The 20,811-nt window shown below is 42.2% G+C and overlaps 1 protein-coding gene across 13 annotated transcripts; it reads right to left on the reverse strand.

Moving 5' to 3' along the window:
* Nucleotides 1-2,027: 2,027 nt before the first annotated feature.
* LOC140588713 (polymeric immunoglobulin receptor-like) lies at nucleotides 2,028-15,131 on the reverse strand. 13 transcript variants are annotated; one of them, XM_072710608.1, is made up of 10 exons: nucleotides 14,785-15,131; nucleotides 11,754-12,074; nucleotides 10,699-11,022; nucleotides 9,562-9,763; nucleotides 9,325-9,410; nucleotides 9,110-9,186; nucleotides 8,829-8,897; nucleotides 8,480-8,548; nucleotides 8,189-8,249; nucleotides 2,028-2,291 (listed from the first exon to the last, which is right to left on the reverse strand). In XM_072710608.1, the coding sequence occupies exons 1-10, from the start codon at nucleotides 14,831-14,833 to the stop codon at nucleotides 2,242-2,244; spliced, it is 1,308 nt and encodes a 435-aa protein (XP_072566709.1). In that variant the 5' UTR covers nucleotides 14,834-15,131; the 3' UTR covers nucleotides 2,028-2,241. The 13 variants fall into 13 exon arrangements, with proteins under 13 accessions (XP_072566709.1, XP_072566708.1, XP_072566707.1 ...); XM_072710607.1 differs by lacking the exon at nucleotides 2,028-2,291 and adding an exon at nucleotides 5,477-6,321 and having other exon boundaries at nucleotides 8,480-8,545; nucleotides 8,829-8,894; nucleotides 14,785-15,130; XM_072710606.1 differs by lacking the exon at nucleotides 2,028-2,291 and adding an exon at nucleotides 5,477-6,321 and having other exon boundaries at nucleotides 8,829-8,894; nucleotides 14,785-15,130.
* Between the last annotated feature and the right edge of the window lie 5,680 nt (nucleotides 15,132-20,811).

The raw sequence follows: 20,811 nt of genomic DNA on the forward strand, positions 1-20,811 counted from the left end.
CAGCAATGGGTCCTATTGGGTGCAAGGTGTAGCCTGGTTATGTGGTAGTCGTGCCTACTTTGTGCTGCCACCCAATTGGTATGGGGTTTGCGCGCCCATCTTCATTTCAGATCATACCTTTATTGTATCAACCAGTTCTGTTTCAGGTTCCACTCGCAGACGACGTTCTACCGCACCAGCACTACAGCAACATGACAGCGTCTGGGGAACTGTTGTGCCCCCAGAGTTCAAACATTGGTCCACAGACCAGAAGGTTTTATTAGCACTGTTCCCCTGGGTCGGAGTAGCAAAGAACACTTTACGACTGGAAACCATAGAGTATCGCTTAGGGCTCTTTATTAATAATTCTATTGTAATTAATGAACAACAAAATGCACAATTGGATGTCACGAGGCAAATGGTGGTTCAAAACCGTATGGTGCTCGATATGTTAACAGCGGCCCAAGGAGGTGGTTGTGTTTTATTGAACAATACTTGTTGTACATACATTCCAGACAATGTCCATTCCCCTAATTTGACTGAAGCCATGAACTATCTCAGGGATCTGCGGAGAGTCTTAGTCGCGGACTTTCACCCTAGCACATCCTGGTTTGATTGGCTATTTCAAGGGGGCTGGCTCGGACTACTCAAATTTCTTGCAATAATGGTTATTATATGTTTGATTTTTCTTTGTGTTTTTTCCATTTGTATTGTACCATGTTGTAAAGCTGTGATTAGCAGAATGGTTGTTAATTCTTTTGTTGTAGCATACACTAACCTGAGCCAACAAGAGTTCCTCGCTGATGAAGAACATGATGACACCGTTGTTTAGTGATGCCGCCCACAGAAAATGTTTAGACAAGATGTGGATGGTGGATGTAGAATACACGGTTCATGATAAACAGGAGGGACTGTTAGGTTGAGATTGTGTATATATTATCACTCATGTGTATTCTTATGAATGTATAACTTGTTTTATATGGCAACTGTGTAAGTGCTTAACAGTAATTTTCTATCACGTGCAGCAGACGAGCCCACCTCTGCTGTACGTTCTGTTGTTCCTATTTCCACTCCCACTTCCACATCCCATTCTATCCCACTCGAAATGTTGTTCACACCCACAATGTAACCTGATCATCTTAAAGTATAAATAAACCCTCTCGTGGTGCCACACCCTTGTAGCTACACTGCGGTGTGCACCCTTGCAAGTAAAACAGCGCGTGTCTCATACTCTGTGGGCCAGCGGCCGGGGGGGGGCTGATCACTCTCTCTGACACCGAGTAATTGTTTTTTTTTACAGTGTAATTTCCCCTAGGAAGAATGACTTTGTGGATATCTGAAATGCTCTTTTTGACTAGGAAGACTTGAATTACGGATATCTGCAATACATATCCAATCTAGCGATTAAATGTCAAAACGGTCACTTATACTTTGTAAGAATTAAAATCTTAAATAGAATTGTGACTAGGAGAAATAAAGTTTTAGATATCTTGAAATACATTTTCTACTACTAAGAATGCAATTGTGGATATCTGTAATTGCCATTCTGACTAGTAAGAATATAATTTTGACTAGGAGAAATGATATTGTGCATATCTAAAAAGTTATTACATGAAGTACATGTAATAGACTAGGAACAAGCTTCACTCTAGTAGTTTCTCAACTTTTAAGAATACGGGACCAATTACAGTGATACCTTGGAACGAAATGCATTCCAGAAGGCTGGAAGGAGCTGCGATTTGGTCAAGTTCCAAGTTGAATTTATCCATAAGAAATAATGTAAATGAATTGAATCCATTCCAGACCACATAATGAGTGCCTATTTAAACTTATCTACATACCTAATGATGAAAAGCATTAACAATCAATATACTGTACGTAAAACTAATACATACCGTATTTGCCGACGTATAAGACGACTGGGCGTATAAGACGACCCCCCAACATTTCCACTCAAAATATAGAGTTTGTTATATACTCGCCGTATAAGACTACCCCCTCTTCCGCACACCTTCCACACACCAAATAAAACGTAAAAGAACATCAGATTTGATTTCAACATGTTAATTTATATTCAAATGCTTATGACATGCAGGAAAACTGTCACAAGGCTGTATGTTGTCAAACATGTACAGTAAACATAAAACAGTGCAAGTTTATTAAACGTAATTCACTAAAGACAACACACTCCTCTCCTCCTCAGCGCAACCCTAACCCTAACCCTAACACTCCAAGTGGACCCTATGGACGGGTAGATGCTTCTCAGGAACACAGGCAGGCAGCCAACAACCCAGAGGGACTCTGGCAACACACTGTAGAAGACAAGAAGAAAAACACCGGGCATCACCTCCTCGTGTAAAACCTTTTTAATAGATCCGTAAATCAGAGATAAAAATGATACTCACAAACATAGGAGTATGACAGGCACATCAAGAGTATAAACACTGGATCAGCAAAACCACGGGATAGGTAACATGTTTCTGGGGACACGCCCCCTTCGTCAGACCTTGCTGAGTTCCCAAAGGAATGTTCATAAAGAGTGTGAGGGTGGCTAAGACCCCTCCCCATCCTGTATTATACCAGCCAATAGTAAATGCCAGAGGCTAATTCACTAAAGCTGAATGGAACTATAGACCTATGGGAGCTGCCATGCTGTTTGTTTTCTAAGCTGTTAACCAAACTGGAACTGTCAATGATAGAAGGAAGATAACAAATAGAGGGAGAGAGCAAGTCCCTAGCAAGTTTGCTGGCATGACAGATTCCCTTTAAAAGCCTTCAAACTCCTGTTCGTCATCTGATATTAAAAGTTCATCAATGACATCTTGTGATACAGTTGCAAGGCAGTCATCATATGGATCTAATTCCGTGTCAGATGATGTGGCCTCAGCTTCAGCTTCCTCTTCATCTTGCCACAAGTACTCGTCCTCCATACCATCTAATGAATTTGATATGCCACACTTCTTGAAAGACTTGATTACTGTTTGTGCATCAATATCATTCCAGGCTTTTATGACAAATTGGCACAAAACATCCAACTGTGGAGCTCGCATGTTTCCTCCTTTTGTGCATGACTTTTTGCCGCTAACCATCCATTCATTCCACTGTTCTCGAATGCGATCTTTAAACGGCTTGTTTAGGCACACATCCAGGGGCTGTACCAATGATGTCAATCCTGCAGGAATAACTGCTGCATCTGTTTTTATTCTCGCAAGCCTTTCCTAGGTGGTGGGAGTTAAATGAGCCCTGAACATATCCCACACAAGTAGACTACGTTTTTGAAGTAGACCACCTGGTCGTCTGCTCCATACATTATCCAGCCATAGTTTCACACCCTCCTCATCCATCCAGCCTTTTTCATGCACGTGCACAAAACAACCAGCAGGGAACTTGAGTTTTGGCATTGTTTTCCTTTTAAAAATAATCATAGGTTTCAGTTTGTTGCCATCAGCTGTGCATGCTAGTACCACTGTAAAACTTGACTTCTCATGTCCTGTTGTTTTTATCAAAATAGTTTTTTCACCTTTTTGATGGACAGTTTTATTTCCAATAATATCAAAATTCATTGGAGTTTCATCCATATTTCCAATATTACTTAACGCATAGCCATGTTTAGTGCGCTGTTGTATTACGTATCGATGGAAACTATCCACTTTGTTATCCAGATCTGCAGGTAATTTTTGGGCAATTTTTCTCTTTTGCCTTAGTACCAGATCATGCCTTGCCATGAATCTACTACACCAGGATATAGTGGCCTTAAAATTGTTGCTGTGATCTGGGTTAGATTTGGCCCACTGAAGTGCAAACAAGCGTATTGTATTTCGTGTCACCACATAACCGTTTTGGCGATGCTGAGCCACCATGTCTGCTACATGTTTTTCGAGTTCTGCCCAGTGTGGGGTGCCTCTTCTTAAGCACCCGGCGTATAAGATGACCCCCCCACTTGGAGGCATGTTTTTCAGGGGGAAAAAGTCATCTTATATGCCGGCAAATACGGTACATGAAATAGCACACATATTAAAGCTATAAACATGAAATAAATGCCAATTTATAAGCACTTTACCGGTTTTGAGGTGAGCTGGTGGCATACTGGAAGTGGCAGGTAGAGAGGAGGAGGGACGAAGGGGTTATTGTTTGAAAAGACAGACATGTCTCGATCCATACGAGTTTTAGCAGGTCTCTTTTGTTTTGTCATGTTCCACGTTTTCGGTCGAATTGCAGCTAGATTTTTCTCAACGACCCGATCGAGTTAAATGCGTCTTGACCCACACAGGTTTTAGTAGTTTAAGCTGAAGTACAAGTTGAGGAAAATTCGACAGACCGGTGCGACATCTGGTCGAGTGAAGAGGCATTGGAGATTCAAGGTTCTACTGTAAAGGAATAACTCAGAACAGAATGTGGATGGACCACTATAGGAAAAATTAACTCAAATAATTTGTCTTCACCAATATGTAGGGAAATTAATTATTAATTAATATTAGTTTATTTCTCCCTTGTCTGGGAGATCTTTAACTCACACCTAGAACAGAACTTCTCTTGCATCCAGAGGGAGTCAGGGGACATTGAGCCTGAATTGGCCATGTTCTGGGACTCCATTGCAAAGACAGCTGTGTGGCGCTGTGGCCAGGAAGGAGGCCCTCAGGGCTTGGTTAGCTTGTGGAACTCCGGAAGCAGCTGACAGATACTGGATGGCCTAGCAGAATGCGGATTTTGAAGTTAAAAAGGGGCAAGGGGCATTCAATGGTGGAAGAGGAAGAAAAGCGACAACTGACAGTCAGAAGAGGATTCAATGCAGCAGTGAAGGACTTAGAGGAGACAGTACCACAGGGGGTCAGCACAGGCTGAAAAGAGGACAAAACGAGAGGATCAGTACCAGCAGCAAAAGGACAAAGTTCGAGAAGTTCGATGGTCTACGACAGAGCAGAGAGACCACACTGAGGGAAACACAACCATGAAAGAGCTCATCACAAATCCAGTGACTCGAACCCTCAGGGCTACGCGACTCAGCACCAAGCCCAGCAGCAGGATGTTTACAGAGGGAGCTGAGATCGTCAGCCGGCAGCATTTCCAGGCTGAGCTGCAGTTTATGCTGTATAATCACCTCAAACACAAATATGTAACTCTGTCTCCCCCTAGTGCACCAGAGAATTCACAGCACAAGTAATAAATACAGGCCTTTTTAGCAGAGCAAAGTAATTAACGAGGCGGAAATCTCCATCTACACATGAGACACAGGAAGAACATGTAAACTGCACCCCTAAACCTGGAGTCTTAACTCACTCTACATTTACAAAAATAACTTTAGGAAGCATAATATAGCACAGAAAACACTAACGGGAGAAACAGAAAAATCTATTTTTCATATGAATCTCATAATTAATAACATTGTGATAAAATATTCATGAAATTCCATGACAATTTTACATCAGTGGTTCCCAGAATAATATTGTACCACCTTCTAAGGATGGTGAACAGAGTCACAGGACACTGGGGTGGGAGGAAGGAACAGGCATTTATTTGGGGGTGGGCAGTGGGGATGGTTGAAAATGAAAGACAGCTGCATCGGCCTCAAAAAGGGGAAAAAGCACAGAAAAAAACAAACAGGTCTTGGGTCACAGGAGGGACTAAACTGTCCCGTTGCCATGGCGAGCCTCACCAAGCCTGTGGTTTCAGGTTCTATTATTGACTTATTAGTACATTGAGGCAGTGAATAATTAAATATACTCAGTAACGAGACGGCCCTCGGTATCCGCAAGTTCAGCATCCAAGGATTCAACTACGATTTGAAAACAGAAACAAAATGCAAAAACAGAAATTTCCTAAAAGCAAGACTTTTGCCACATGCCAAACACTATGTCGAAAGTTTAATTTAGGGAGGCTATCATAATTTTCAGTCACATGTGGGGGCAGCTGAACAGTAACATGTTTGAATGCCAGAGATACTCTCCTTTCTCGTTACCCACACTGCTTTATGTATTCTCAGTTTTAATAACAAGCATTAAGAGATAACATATAATTCACTGCAGTTTAGTAACTGAAACAAATATGAATTTTCCTCATACCAAGACAAACAAACAACTCAGTCAGTTCCTCCAAAAAAAAGGTTTGATAAAGTGACACATTTTAAGATGCACCCAGGCTGCCTTGAGGGGGGGGGGTAGACGGCTTCTCATATGGGGATCATATGGGGAAGAACACAAATAACCCCAAATGGAGTCTCCTTCAGAAGCACTTCCCCTTTTCTGAGGACATTGCAGGCAGCACACAGACTTAAAGAAGGACTTTAAGAGATCTGATTCTTCTTTGGCACCACAGCAGAGTAGGTCACATCAGAGGGGGGGCATTCTGAGGGGGGAAGACACACTTATGATGAGAGATCATGGTCTCTGAAAGGGGGTCTCGGGTGATTCTCTAAGGCTGAGTCCAGATACCCTGTGAAGGAAACTCATTTCTGCTGCTTGTTTCCATGATCTCATTCTTTTGGGCACTTCCTAAAGGTCTTGACCATAGGTTAGGGTAGAAATGTAGATCAACCAGTAAATTGATAGCTTCACATTTTAACTCAGCTTGCTCTTCATTACGACAGACCAGGACAATGTCCACATAACTTGTTGATGCTTCCCTCATTCGTGAACAATACCCTCAGCTTGAGCCAGTAACTCATCCCCAACCTAGTGGGGGCAATTCACCCTTTTGTGGTGCAGAACCTTGACCACAGACTTGTAGGTGCTGATCAGCATCCCGGCCGCTCCACAAAACACATATAGACTAGTTAAGCAAACTCCCATGAACCCTCCATTATCCTTCTGAATGCAATGAGCTGGTTCCATGACCAGGATGGAATCTGCATTGTTTCTCCTGGATCTGAGGTTCAACTAATGGATGGAACCTACTCCCCAGTACCCTGGCATAAGCCTTCCCAGGCTGGCTGAAGTTGGAATACACCCTTCATTTACCCTTTCTTAAATATTAGGACCACCACCCTAGTCTACCAGTCCAGAGGCACTGTCCTCAGCTTCGATGTAATGTTGAATAGGCGTGTCAGCCAAGAAATCCCAGCAACATCCAGAGCCTCCAAGGAAGGTATGTCAGTGAGATTTAGGAGGTCCTCAAAGTGCTCCTACCTGACTATATGCCCAGTTCAAGAACATTCCATCCCTGGTGCAAACTCCTTGGGCAAAACCCTGCTTTCCCCTCCTTAGTTCCCAGGCAGTTTGTCAGTATCTCTTTGAAGCTGACCCAAAGTCATTTTCCACACCTTAACTTCTCTATTCACCCGACTGTCCAAGCCATACATTCACAGATCTGATGATTTCCTCCCAATGACACCCTTCCAGCTTTCACTTTTGTTACAACAGCAAGAGTTAAAGTTCCCCAGTAAGATAACTGAATCCCCAGGGAAGGTGTGATGTTCCGTGAAGTACAGACAACATTTAGAGCCCATCCCCCAACTCAAAGTCGATGGGAGGCGACCCTCTTGTTCACTCGGAAACTCTCTGGCACTGAACCGGGGGCAATGAGAAAACCTACACCTGTATAACGCCTCTCACCCAACTCCAGAGTCTAGCACCATTCTAGGAATTTGCTTTCAAAGCCCATGCTGTGCACTGAGGTGAACCTGACTATACCTGGACAGTATCTTTTTACCTCCAACACTAGCTCAGGCTCCTTTCCCACCAGAGAAGTTAGGTTCCATGGCCCTAAAACCAGTTTTATTAACAGGAATCTGTGTGTAAAGGCCCTACCTTTGACTGCCGCTTAATTCACATTATCACAGCCTCTTATGGCTTCTCCTACAGGTGGAAGCCCCACCAGAGAACAGCCCCATTTAGCTCATTCAGGCTGTGCCCAGGCAGCCCCCTGGGTGAAGGCTTGGCCACCATGCATTCTCAAACAAGATGCCCTCCCTGCAGGCCTGGCATCAGGGCGGGGCCTTGGTTTCTCTGTTTCAGGTGAGGATTCCAGTTCAATGTTTATGTCCTTCATGAGGGTCATTGGGATCGCACTGAGTCTGACCTCTCAGCTAGGACCAATTCACCTTTGGAGATCCTACCAGGGACAATTTCTCCTAACATCTCCTACACTGGGACACACAAACCCCTCCACCGTGGTAAGGTGGAGATTTATCATTTCATGTTTTACTTACATCCTAATAGATGGCTTTAGGTTATTGTAGTCTCATATTTCCTGTTGTTATACAGGTGAATCTTACTCTGATTGTCCTGGAGAGTTACTGAGCTGTATGTCACTTCATCCTTGGAGTCTACAGAGGGCTGAAGAAGGAACAAACAATGTAAATGGATACTGTAATCATGGAACATTACTGTTACACTGTATAATTACAGAGAGGACACACACTGTAAATGGAAATTGTAATTATATAAAATTCGCCATTTAATCTAGTTACAGAATGTGTCACATTTGAATATTCATACTACTTACATGACTGAGGTAATCAAAAATCATTTGATTTAACTAAAGGGAAACATTTTACTCAACTCACACTTTGAGCTGAAGGTTTCTTAGTGACCATGGTGCTGTAGGTCACCTCATCTCCCGTCTCTGTGGTCTGCTGAGATGAAACAACCACATATATCAGCATTTAGCCAACAAACACAGATGCAGAAATGGACACTCACAGGGTGGCTGGGTCTGTTTCTGTTACTGATCAGCGTTTCTGCAGAGACATGATGGTAAAGCTGAGCTTCATTCACATCTGTGTTGATCAATACAAGCTTTGAGAACTAACATTACTATCTGAGTAATCAAATTGAATATTCATACTACTTACATGACTGAGGTAATCAAAAATCATTTAATTTAACTAAAGGGAAACATTTTATTGAACTCACACTTTGGGCTGAAGGTTTCTTAGAGACCATGGTGCTGTAGATCACCTCATCTCCAGGCTCTGTGTTCTGCTGAGATGAAACAACCACATATATCAGCATTTAGCCTTTTCATAATAAATTTAATCCATTATGAACTCTCAGCTCTGTCATTTTAAATTAATTTTCACTGGAAACTGACTCCGTAGAATGTGTGTATATTTCTTTTACTTATTTCCAAACTAATGTGAGAATCAAAATAGGACATTAATGCAACAAACACAGATGCAGAAATGGACACTCACAGGGCGGCTGGGTCTGTTTCTGTTACTGATCAGCGTTTCTGCAGAGACATGATGATAAAGCTGAGCTTCATTCACATCTGTGTTGATCAATACAAGCTTTGAGAACTAACATTACTATCTGAGTAATCAAATTTTTAATAAAAAAAAAAAACATCAATAATCACATAATGTACTTCAAATTCTGGGTAAATGGTTTAACTGTTAGTTTTTCTCACTGGTTCTTCTTCGCAGAATCCAGATAACCATGACAGTGGTCACCAGCAACAGAATCATCACCAACGTCAGCAGAAGGAGCATCTGACTGGAGAAGAACAAGAGAAGGAAAGTGAAGGTTTAAGACATGCAGGAGTTTCATGCAGGATCCATGACAGGTTTTTACTTATCTAGCTTTGAATCTTGAATGCACACTTTTAAAGTATTTTACAGAGAATGAAATGGGTTTGGCAGTTTACCTTGGTGACTGTGTGGTGCTCAGATTGTCATTAGTGGTGGAAGTCAAGGAACCAGAGGGATATGTGGTCCCAGCCCATCCTGTTGGGTGTTTTGTTGCTGAAGTTAAACCATCTGTCTGCTGTGTAGATGAAGTAATACTTTCTGTCTGCTGTAAAGCTGTAGACAGCTCTCCCTGTTTGGGTGTTTGTGAAACTCCTTTTGCTGTGGATGACCAGGAGGGTATTCCACAAAATTAAAAGCCAGAAGTCAAGACTGTCCAATAGGAATGCTTCTTACCTAAGCTGTTATTGGACTATCATGACTTCAGGTTTAATTTATCCAACTAACTGAGAAATCTTGTTTTGTGGAATACCCCCAGGTCAAAACATCAGTCAAAACGTTTCATATAACTTAATTCTAACATATACAATTTCATAATATACATGCTAAATAAAAATGAATCTACAACCAATGAAATTAATGAAAGTATTATAGATTATAAGAACCTATGAATTAATTACTGATTATTTCACCATGTAATCATATCTGTCTCAGTCAGTCTGTCCATAATATGTAACATTAATAATAATAATAATAATACAGTGGTACCATGGACCATGAACTTAATTTATTCTAGGAGGCTGGTTGAGCTATAATTTCCTTTTTAAGTTCTGCAGTTACTCTCACTACTTTCTTATTTGGTTTGCTGCTATCACTGCTCACTTTCTTAGGGGTCATGATTACTGTGTTACTAAATGTACTAGATAAAGTAGCAAAAAATTCCCACCAAACCCAGGAATACAGCTTTTGCACGTCGAATTTGGTCGACGAGACGGAGAGCATTCATAAGTATCAGCATCCCAGTAGGTCCGTTTGCCTTTATTTCAGCCCATCAGAGATGCGTCTCAATCCGTACAAGTTTTAGATCTGTTTTGTTTTGTCGTGTTCTGAGTTCTCGGTCGAGTTGCCGTTAGATTTTTCTTGACCGACCCTTACGAATGTATGTCGACCCATACAAGTTTTAGCAGGGACGTTCGAGTTCCAAGGTTCTACTGTAATAATATTATGCTGTATCCATTAAAATCATGTAACACACAGAGGAGTTCATATAACTTAGAGTCTAATGCTATGAGCTGCAGGCTAATTTAATAATTCACCTTCCATGACAATCAGCTGTAGATAGACACCATCATCTGCTGCCCCGTGAATCTCCACAGCACACCAGTAAGTGTCAGAGTCCTTTTCCTGCAGGTTCTTCATGGCCACATTAAAGACCAGGTGGGCGGGGTCATCACTGATTGACACTTTCCCTGCTGGCTGATTGGAGTCAGAACGTGCCAATGAGGAGCAGGAATTCCAGTCACGCCCTCTACACCAGTACTTCACATGGTGTTTATACTTCTGATCATAGTAACATGGGATGGTGACAGATCCTCCTCTCTCTGCAGATACCCAGCTTACAGTCCTCACACTCCAAGCACCTGTATGATGTGGAAATTAAAAATGTCAGAAGAGCCCCCCCTTCACAAATCAACCTACATTTTATAGCTTTTCTGTCAGTGACATCCCTACATGAACTTGCCAGATGTTTCTTGTTGGCTCATCTCCTTGTTTCTCGTTAGCTCAGCTCTTATTTACTTTCTCATTAGTTCATCTCTTTGTTCCTTTTTAGCTCGGCTCTTATCTATCTCGCTATCTTTCAAGGTTCCTGGTACAGGGCCCTTCAGTTCTGCCCTTAAACCTCCTAAAATTTTGTGCAAGGGCCTCACCTGCTCACATATCTTTGTTCATATAATATTCCATATTCAATAAATGTGAAAAATGGAATAAACATTTCAAAGGGATAAAAGTTGATTGTGACAAATTAGAAAATATATATGTCATTTTACTTAAGTAATAAATATTATACCATAATTGGTGTTACTATTGCTACAGCTACAGTACACATACACATGCTGTTTAACATATAAGTACAGTGAAACAACAGTTAAATGAGTATTATATGTATAAGAACATTGTGAAACATGAATGTGGGGTATTAAGCTTCTTTAAAGTTCCACTATCCTGGTGAACAGGAAATAAATAAAGTACTGCTTGCATATTTTTAGTCAAACACACAGTATATGAACATTGTATGAAATCAGTATTAGTTTCTGCACACTACAACCCACTGATATTGGCAATACAGTTTGTGAAATTTGTAACATCTTACCTTTAACCTCTATTGACAGAGACTTACAATCATCCTTTTGACCATCAATCTCTACAGCACACCAGTAGATATCAGCGTCACTTTTCTCCAGGTTCCTCATGGTCACATGGAAAACTAGCTGGGCGGGATTATCAGTGATTGACACTTTACTGGAGCTCTGTGGTGAGTCTGTGCGTGTCATGATTGTACAGGAGTTCCATAATTGCCCTCTACACCAGTATTTCACATGGTCTTTATACTTCTGATCATAGAAACATGGGATGGTGAGAGATTCTCCAGTCTGTGCAGTTAAATACCCAAAGGACCACACACTGTCACCACCTGCAGGGACATCATGGAAATCAGTGTTTACCAACTGGTTGATTGCCAACACATTCACAACATTGTCCTCATTCACAACATTCTCTTCCACAGAAGATCCCCCACCCAAGACATACAAAATCAACCATTACAACTCAGTAGCTCCCCTGATTGTTTTCTTTGTAGCAGTAGCTCATAGTGTAAAACTAAAAAAATCATTCATCCTAAAGCAAATCAGCTGCAGGGCCTCTGCCTGCCTGTCCGCTGGCCGGTCAGTGCTCACAGGGCAGCTCCGGAGCAGCACTGGAGAGATGTCTTCATAGGAAACAGCGGAGACACTGTAATTCACATTACTCCCAGAGAAACCCTCTAGGGGGCGCCAATGACCCAAGAAATAAAGGTGTGAGAATTTGAAATGACATGGAAAATTGATGTGGACTATTCAGCAAACTGTTTCACCAAAGTTATATGACACTATGTCTCAGAAAAAGGCTGTACTGATTCTGTAAAGGGGGATATTAGCAGGGCTGTAGCCAGGGTTTGAGTAATAGTGAGGTCTGGTACCCGGGGGTGGGAGGAGGGTCTCGTCAGTCACATTATTGATACTGTCCCCTTCATAATCTGTTTGTTTTTGTTAAGCAAGTAGTTATATTATGTAGTTATGTAGTAGTTGTGTATTCAGGTGAAAATTTGACGTCAATATTATTAATTTTTAACCAATTTTTATTACATTTTTAACCAATTTTATTACTGAGGTCCAGACCTCGGTGACCTCATGTCTGGCTACTGCCCTGGATATTAGCATAATGTGCAGGTAAAATATTGTGCTTGAGCTTTGTAACTGGAGCATGGAGGTAACAGTGGGCTTGCAGAACATTTAGTGACTGAGGATACAATCAGATCGGTACAGCAGTTTTATAAGAAAATGACACTGAATCAGTGGGCTGTATGCATTAACCAAATAAATTAATCAAGGGGGGCACTGGCCTGTTCCAACTGATTGACAACATTTTTTATTGCCCCCCCCCCATGAAAATCGTGAGCCAGCCAATCTCCTCCCACCGTATGACACACTAGTTATTGTAAATGCGATAAATGATAAAGTTTAATGTGTGAGTGAACTCAAGTCAGCAGGTATGGTATAGATACGCTTACTGGGTAACTTTATTAGGTACACCTTGCTAACTGGGTTGGACTCCCTTTTCCCTTCAGACCTGCCTTAATTCTTTGTTGCACAAATTCAACAAGGTAATTTCTCAGAGACTTTGGTCCATGTTGACATGATCATGATTTATGGGACCTTCATGATGACACATTTGTGGGACCTTCATGAATCTCCTGTTCCACCACATCCCATAGCTTATCTATTGGATTGAGATCTGGTGACTATGGACGTTATTTGAAGACAGCGAGCTCATTGTCATGTTCAACAAACCAGTCTGAGAATATATGAGCTGTGTGATATGACTTGTTATCCCCCTGTTAATACCTCTAAGAAGCTGGATACACTGGATGGACATGGTCAGCAACAATACTCAGGTAGACTGTGGCATCTAAACGATGTTCAATTAGTATTAAGGAGCCCAATCTGTGCAACGAAAATATCCCTTACACCATCAGACCACCACCATCAGACTTAATTGTTGATACAAGGCAAGATGTATCCATCCTTTCATGTTGTTTATGCCAAATTTTTACCTTACAATCGGAGTGTCACAGCAAAAATTTTGATTAATTTGACCAGGTAAAACTGTTCTAATCTGCTCCAAGATTCTTCTTCTGCATACCTTTGTAAAATGAGTAGTAGTTTGATTATGATTGCTTTTCTATCAGCTTCATCTTTGCTATTCTTCTGTGACCTCTGCCATCAACACGGCATTTTCACTCAGAGCGCCGCTGCTCATTGTACATGAAAATCCCAGTAGATCAGTTTCTGAAATACTGATACCAGCCCATGTGGCAACAACAACTCTGCCACCACCAAAGTCCCCTAAATCACCTTTCTTCCCCATTCTGGTGTTTGATGTGAACATTAACTGAAGCTCCTGACCTGATCTGCATGATTTTATTCATTGTGCTCCTGACATGATTGGCTGATCAGATATTTGCTTCAACAAGGAGTAGACCAGGTATATCAAATAAAGTAGCCAGTGAGTACATTATCTAATGTCATCTTACAGTACTCATGTTTTGAGTTGTTTTGTCATAGTTACTAATTACTAACTCACATGCCTACCACAGACTCACAACAAATGCATGTACATATTTCGCAGGTGCTTTAGTCCATAGCAACGTACAAGTGAGGCTAATATCACATTGCCAACATACACACTGTCAGTAAGTCAACTAGACATAAATGCAGCTAGGCTGAGCTTCCAGTAAATGCCCAGTGTAAGCAGCATTGGAGCAGGAGCTACAGAACAACTACATTTCTACACAACAATTGCACAACATCTTCTATCAAAGCAAATATTATACAGAGCAACTTATCACATAAGAACAACATTAGTAAGTATCAAGTAATAACAGCCAGTGATGACAAATGATGCCAAGCAAGAACACAGGGAAATAAATAAATAAATACAAATTGCTATATAGTAAATAAACAGTTAATTAAAGTTAATGCAAATATATGAAAATATAAATTGATATATTTACACATTGTTCTTCTATTGTCATCCTTTCTGGAGAACTCATGAATATTGAATAATAGCCAATATTTCTCTCTTACCTGGCAGCCTAATGAAGAAGACGTGGAGGAGGAAGAGGAGAGGAACCATGACTGAGTCTGTCAGAGACCCCAGCCCTCTGAAGACTGGCTCTCTCTTCCTGGTCCACTCTGATACCCCTGATATCCTTTAATGTCTCTGTTCTCAGAAGAAAAAAAAATGTGCAAGACATGCGCACAGTAACATGCAGCAAATGCGCAGACACTGTGTCATGCGATGGGTTCTGGTAAAATAGGCACTGCATGTCAGTAAATTGTCTCTATAGAAGGACACTGTGTAACTAAAAATGAAAAGGGGAAGCAGATGACCTCACTGATGCAATATGTCAGAAATGGCCACCATCTGTGGATTATCATGAACTACTGTGAAACCCTGCAAGACAAAGTCCCGTCATTACAATCATCTGGAACATGGGGGTGGATATCAGGAGCCAGACGAGTACTGTGGCAGCAGGCAGGCCGCAGTCAAGGAAATAATAGCAAAGTATAGCAGCCTCATGCAGAACAGAATATCAACTACGGAGAGTCCATCACAACAGCAGTGCAAAATCACATTTCACAGAAAACCTGAATCATATCCATCAGTAGTTCATCTCACTGGACTCATCTCACAGAAACCCCATGCAAACAATGAAGGTTGGCTCACATGAGAAGGCCTCTCTACCTCAGTATTCACATAATAACCTGCTGACTGTCTGTGGGAGGAGCCACCATCCTATATGGTGGCAGGAGGTTCTAGACGACTGGGAGGCACAGAAAGCAGAGAATCAGGCAGAGAACGGGGACCAATGCTGGATCCTACACGGAGGGAGCCGGGAATGAAGCAGGAGACGGTGGATCCAGAGACAGGAACAAAGGTGAGGGAAGGAGTCCAGGCAACAGTGGAGGACTTAGAGGCAACAGAACCATAGTGAGCAACCAGTAGCAGATACCACAAGTTCAGAGGACTCATACCAAGAGACACAGACCAATAACAGAAGGACATATGCAGGACGCAGGGTCTAGGACAGAGCAAAGAGATCAAAAACGGGATAATCGACAAGACAACAGCCCGCCCCCAACAAGTCTAGCTACTAAATACAGGTATTTAGGACTGGGCAGCAATTCCTGCAGCCAGCTGTTCACAGAACCACTGAAGCTTAATAGCTTATTATTTATTACCTGTTTAGGTCAGAGGTTGCAGAGGATGTTCACATCCACCATCGACACTGTCTCCACATCCTGGCCAAGAGATGTTATAACACAAATAATAAGTAAAGTCCCTATAGAAAAAAAAACAGAAACTGAGGGATGTTAAACCAGCTAAAGCGTACATATTCTGTGTGATGTAATTCCAACTCTTGCACTGATTACATTAGTGTCTCTTTGCATCCATACCAAGATATGCAATGTTTGGAAGGAAACAGGTAACATGTCCTGAATGAGTAGCTTTTATATCACGTGCCTGCAATGAAAAGGACAGTAACAAACATGGACACTAAGTCATGGACACTAAGACAAAATTTCAGGCACTAGTGTAGTTCAGTGCTTTGCGTTCGGCGTTTGCACTGTTTATCGTTTTTTCCAGTTTTTTCCCCATGTTCAGTTTGGTATTTAACACGGATTGCAGTTGTTTTCCGCAGCTCTGAGACTTGGAGCAGATGCGTGTGTGAGTTTGAAGGCAAAGAACATGCATGCAGTGGCCACGTTATTAAGTTAACCTGCTTTGTTCCAGGAAGGACCCCTTCTAGCCTTGATAGCAGCCTGACTTCAGCCTGGAATGGATTCCAGAATGTGCTAGAAACATTCCTCTCACATCTGACATCAGCAATCAGAACAGGCTCAAAGCTAAATAGATCCCACATCATGCTGTGTGCAGTGGCAGGCTGGTTACAGTGACAAGCAAGCAACTTAATGCAGGGTTACGTTCCCTAGTAATGCAACAAACACACAGAGAAAAGCACAATCGGGGTGGTTGGGTGATTTTCTGCTACTGGCCCACCTTTCTACTGAAAGGTGAAGTTAAAGCTGAGCTTCATTGACATCTGTGTCGATTATTACATGTTCAGGATCTAATGTGAATTTTATAAAAACCTCCGGTTTGATTCCTCATGGTTTTTTTATTTCTGTTTTGTATTTTGGTTCAGCAATACTGTAAGTCCCCTTCAGTCCACCTGAAAGCTCTGTGTCTATTGTCCCTCCTTCCTGTTGTAACAATAAGGACCTTGGAGCTCACCACTGAGAATACAGTGATCCCCGCCTGTCACGGAAGTTACGTTCCAGACCCATTAGCAATAGGTGGAAATCCGCGATATAGAAATACCATATAAATTTACATTTTTGATATAGTTTAAGACTTTAAATACCCCTTCCACATGCTTTAAACACATGTAAACTTATTAAAATACACTTTGTAAACACATATATATGATATGTGGGCGTCGGGCTAAGGATATGAGTAACATGATAATAATATGTCCATCCATCCATCTTCCCAAACCGCTTATCCTTCTGGGTCGCGGGGGGTCTGGAGCCTATCCTGGAAGCTATGGGCACGAGGCAGGGAACACCCCCGCACAGGGGGCCAGCCCATCACAGGACACACTTACACCTACAGGCAATTTAGTAACTCCAATCAGCCTCAGCATGTCTTTGGACTGTGGGGGGAACCCGGAGTACCCGGAGGAAACCCCACGACGACACAGGGAGAACATGCAAACTCCACACACATGTAACCCAGGCACAGACTCAAACCCAAGTCCCAGAGGTGTGAGGCAACAGTGCTAACCACTGCACCACCATGCCACATCCAGAAGCTCACTTTGGTGGGGATTCCATGCTGAAATTGTCACATTACGTTCTGGAGTTCCTCTGGTGGAGACGTCCTCTGCGGGGCCCCGGGGAGGGGATTGAGTCAGTCCAATAAAGCAAAGAAGGTCTGGCCGCTGTTTCTTTCGTCCCAAATCACTTTGGTGCAGCGAAGGGGGCCAATTAATTAGCACTGTGAAATGGTACAGTTTGTTCATTAATAAAGTTCTTTGTAATTGTCGGTCTGGCGAAGAGATTTGTTGGTTCCATGGGGGCTGCGGCCAATCAAGCAGCATGAAAAGACGAGCAAAAAAGCAAAAGGACCAAAGTTTAAAAAGACAGAAGTGCCAAAGAAATGCCCCACCGCTGTCTAACAGAGACACCTTCCTAATAGGCCTCTTCTTTCCTTCGAACCCACAGAGATTGTAAGAGCCTACTGCAGTAGCCCTGTATAACATACAGGCCTGAGCAAGGGGGTAACTTTGGTTTGAACACTGGTGGGGGTTGGGGTCTCCACCCATTTAGAGGGGCAACGTGATTATTGGGGAGTCACATTGGCCGGTTACAACCAACCCCCCTGTCCCCAGGACTTTACACCCATGGGTTTGAAGATAGACCCTCTGCATACAGCACACAGTGTTTCTACAGAGTCTCACCCTCACATCCTGTATGATGACATTTCTGCTTTCAGAATAAGTGTCTGTCTGAGATTTACTTCTGCATCATGCTAACGATTTAGCTGCTTTATGTGCGAGTGAGAAAAACAAAGAAGTTAAACAGTTAAGAAATAAGTTTGACTTATTGGCTTCACTTTCACATATTTGTAACATCTGTGAGCCGCAGTGATATATGATGATGAACTATCAATTTCTTTTACAATGAAATTATGTTTCTAAAATAAAAAAAAACAGATATTGTAAAAATGTCATTCCTGTAACCAGCAGGACAAAACCAAGATATACTACCCAGTCTTGCTCTCCATGGGACGCAAATGCAGGTGAGCTGCAAGTGCGGGGGGGTGGGTGGGTGTCACAGCATAGGGTCAGCCAGCATACAGTGCCCCTGGAGCTGAGGGCTAAGGGCCTTGCTCTGCTGAGGCTGGGGCTCAAACTGGTGACCTTCCAATCACGGGCACAGACCCCTCTCTGAAATCTAATCTGACTCTAAATAAAAATAGAAGTGACAGAGACAGTGAAGGTACAGAGGATGAGGAAGTGATTGTCACTCTCCACAGATCTGGGCTCAGTTACACACACACGTATGGATCCTCTGATGCTCCTGTTTCTTCTCATTGTTGGGCTCACAGATGAGTGTCTCTCATTACAGTGGAACTGAGTAGAGATCTCTCTCCTGCTCCTCCACACACTGTCAGGTACAGTTTGGAGATCAGGATGGAGATCTGCTCTCTGGTAATGGCAGCCATAAAACCAAACCAGTGAGCGCTCTGCATTTAAGAGAGCAATATGGCTGAGAGACAATGAAGCGCGTTTTGGAATGCATAAATACATACATATATAGGTAAACATCCACACCTATCTCTACACCACACACATGCACACACACATAACCAGTAGTACACATACAAAGGTAGAGGCAGGTACTCATGCTCATTTTACTGATAGGTTCCTACATTTGTATTATGTTGTGGTTGATGTTGCTGCTGTTATTGTTCTTATCACGTTTGCAGCTGCAGTTGTAACCTGTGTTATTACTGTTACTGTTGTTGTTGCCGCTCGTTGTTGTTTTAGTTTTATATTTTAATTATTATTTTGTTTTACTTTGTATATCTTTTTTTTTTTGTCCATCAATCTGTGTGGTCCTTTTTTCTTTATTTCTCCCCCCATACTTCTTCTCCCATCCATGTTTTCTGTTTCCCGTAACCTCTGCTTGTTGTCTTCTTTATATAAAAAAAAGAATAAAAAAACTTACAATGGAATTAAAAATAAAGCAGCTCTCCTTAGAGGGGGGGTGGTGAAGGGAATACAAAAAGGGGGGGGGGGGGGGGGGGAAAGAATGACTCAATGATTCTAAGAATGGAATCATTTCAGTGAACTGGACGAAATCCGGGGATATTAGCATATTCTACAGGTAAAATACTGAGCTTGAGCTTTTTTAATGGAGCAGGGAGATAACAATAGGCTTACAGAACAGAAGGTGACTGAAAGATATGGTAAGATTGTTATAGTCGTTTACCTGTAAGAAAATGTTTCTAAATCAGTGGGCTGTTTAGATTCATCAATGAAATTAACCACGGGGGGGCACTGGCCTGTCACAACTGATTGACAATTTTTTTTACTGCCGCCACCTACTTACAATCCGCCCCCCCCCCCCATGTGCCCCCCTGTGAAAATCTTCAGCCCGCCAACCTCCTCTCAGCATATGAGACACTGTTATTGTAAATGCAGTAAATGATGAAGTTCAGTGTGTGAGTGAACTCAAGTCAGCAGCTATGGTATAGATACACTTACTGGGCAACTTTATTAGGTACTCCTTGCTAATACTGGGTTGGTCCTCCTATTGCCTTCAGAACTGCCTTAATTCTTTGTTGCACAAAATCAACAAGGTAATTCCTCAGAGACTCAGGTCCATGTTGACAAGATCATGATTTGTGGGACCTTCACGATGTGAATCTTTTGTTCCACCACATCTCGTAGCTGCTCTATTGTATCGAAATCTGGTAACTATGGAGGCCATTTGAGGACAGTGAAGTCATTGTCATGTTCAGGAACCAGTCTGAGATGATATGAGCTTTGTGACATGGTGTGTTATCCTCTTAGAAGTAGCTATTACAAGCTGGGTACACAGTGGTTACAAAGGGATGGACATGGTCAGCAACAATACTCAGGTAGACTGTGGCATCTAAATGATGTTCAGTTGGTACTAAGGGGCCCAATCTGTGCCACGAAAATATTCCTCAGACCATCAGACCACCACCACCAGCTTTAATAGTTGATACAAGGCAAGATGTATCCATACTTTCATGTTCTTTATGCCCATCTTTCACCCTACGATCTGAGTGTCACAGCAGAAATCAAGACTCATTTGAGCAGGCAGAATTGTTCTAATCTTCCAATGTTCTATTTTGGTCAGCCTGTGACCTCTGTGCCCACTGTGACCTCGGTGTCCTCTATGACCACTGTGACCACTGTGACCTCTGTTTCCTGTTCTTAGCTGACAGCCGTGGCATCCGGGGTTTTTTTCTGCTGCTGTAACCCATCTGCTTCAAGGTTCCTGTTGTGCAAT

The sequence above is a fragment of the Paramormyrops kingsleyae genome, chromosome 4, assembly GCF_048594095.1.
Source record: "Paramormyrops kingsleyae isolate MSU_618 chromosome 4, PKINGS_0.4, whole genome shotgun sequence".
Classification (NCBI taxonomy): Eukaryota; Metazoa; Chordata; class Actinopteri; order Osteoglossiformes; family Mormyridae; genus Paramormyrops; species Paramormyrops kingsleyae.

Coding starts and splice junctions, on each gene's coding strand:
- LOC140588713 (XM_072710604.1), bottom strand. CDS start 14,833: ATGGTTCCTCTCCTCTTCCTCCTCCACGTCTTCTTCATTAGGCTGCCA. Junction 11,023..11,753: donor TCTGTCAATAGAGGTTAAAG/GTAAGATGTTAC, acceptor CACATCATACAG/GTGCTTGGAGTGTGAGGACT. Junction 8,549..8,828: donor AGAAACCTTCAGCCCAAAGT/GTGAGTTCAATA, acceptor GTTTCATCTCAG/CAGACCACAGAGACGGGAGA.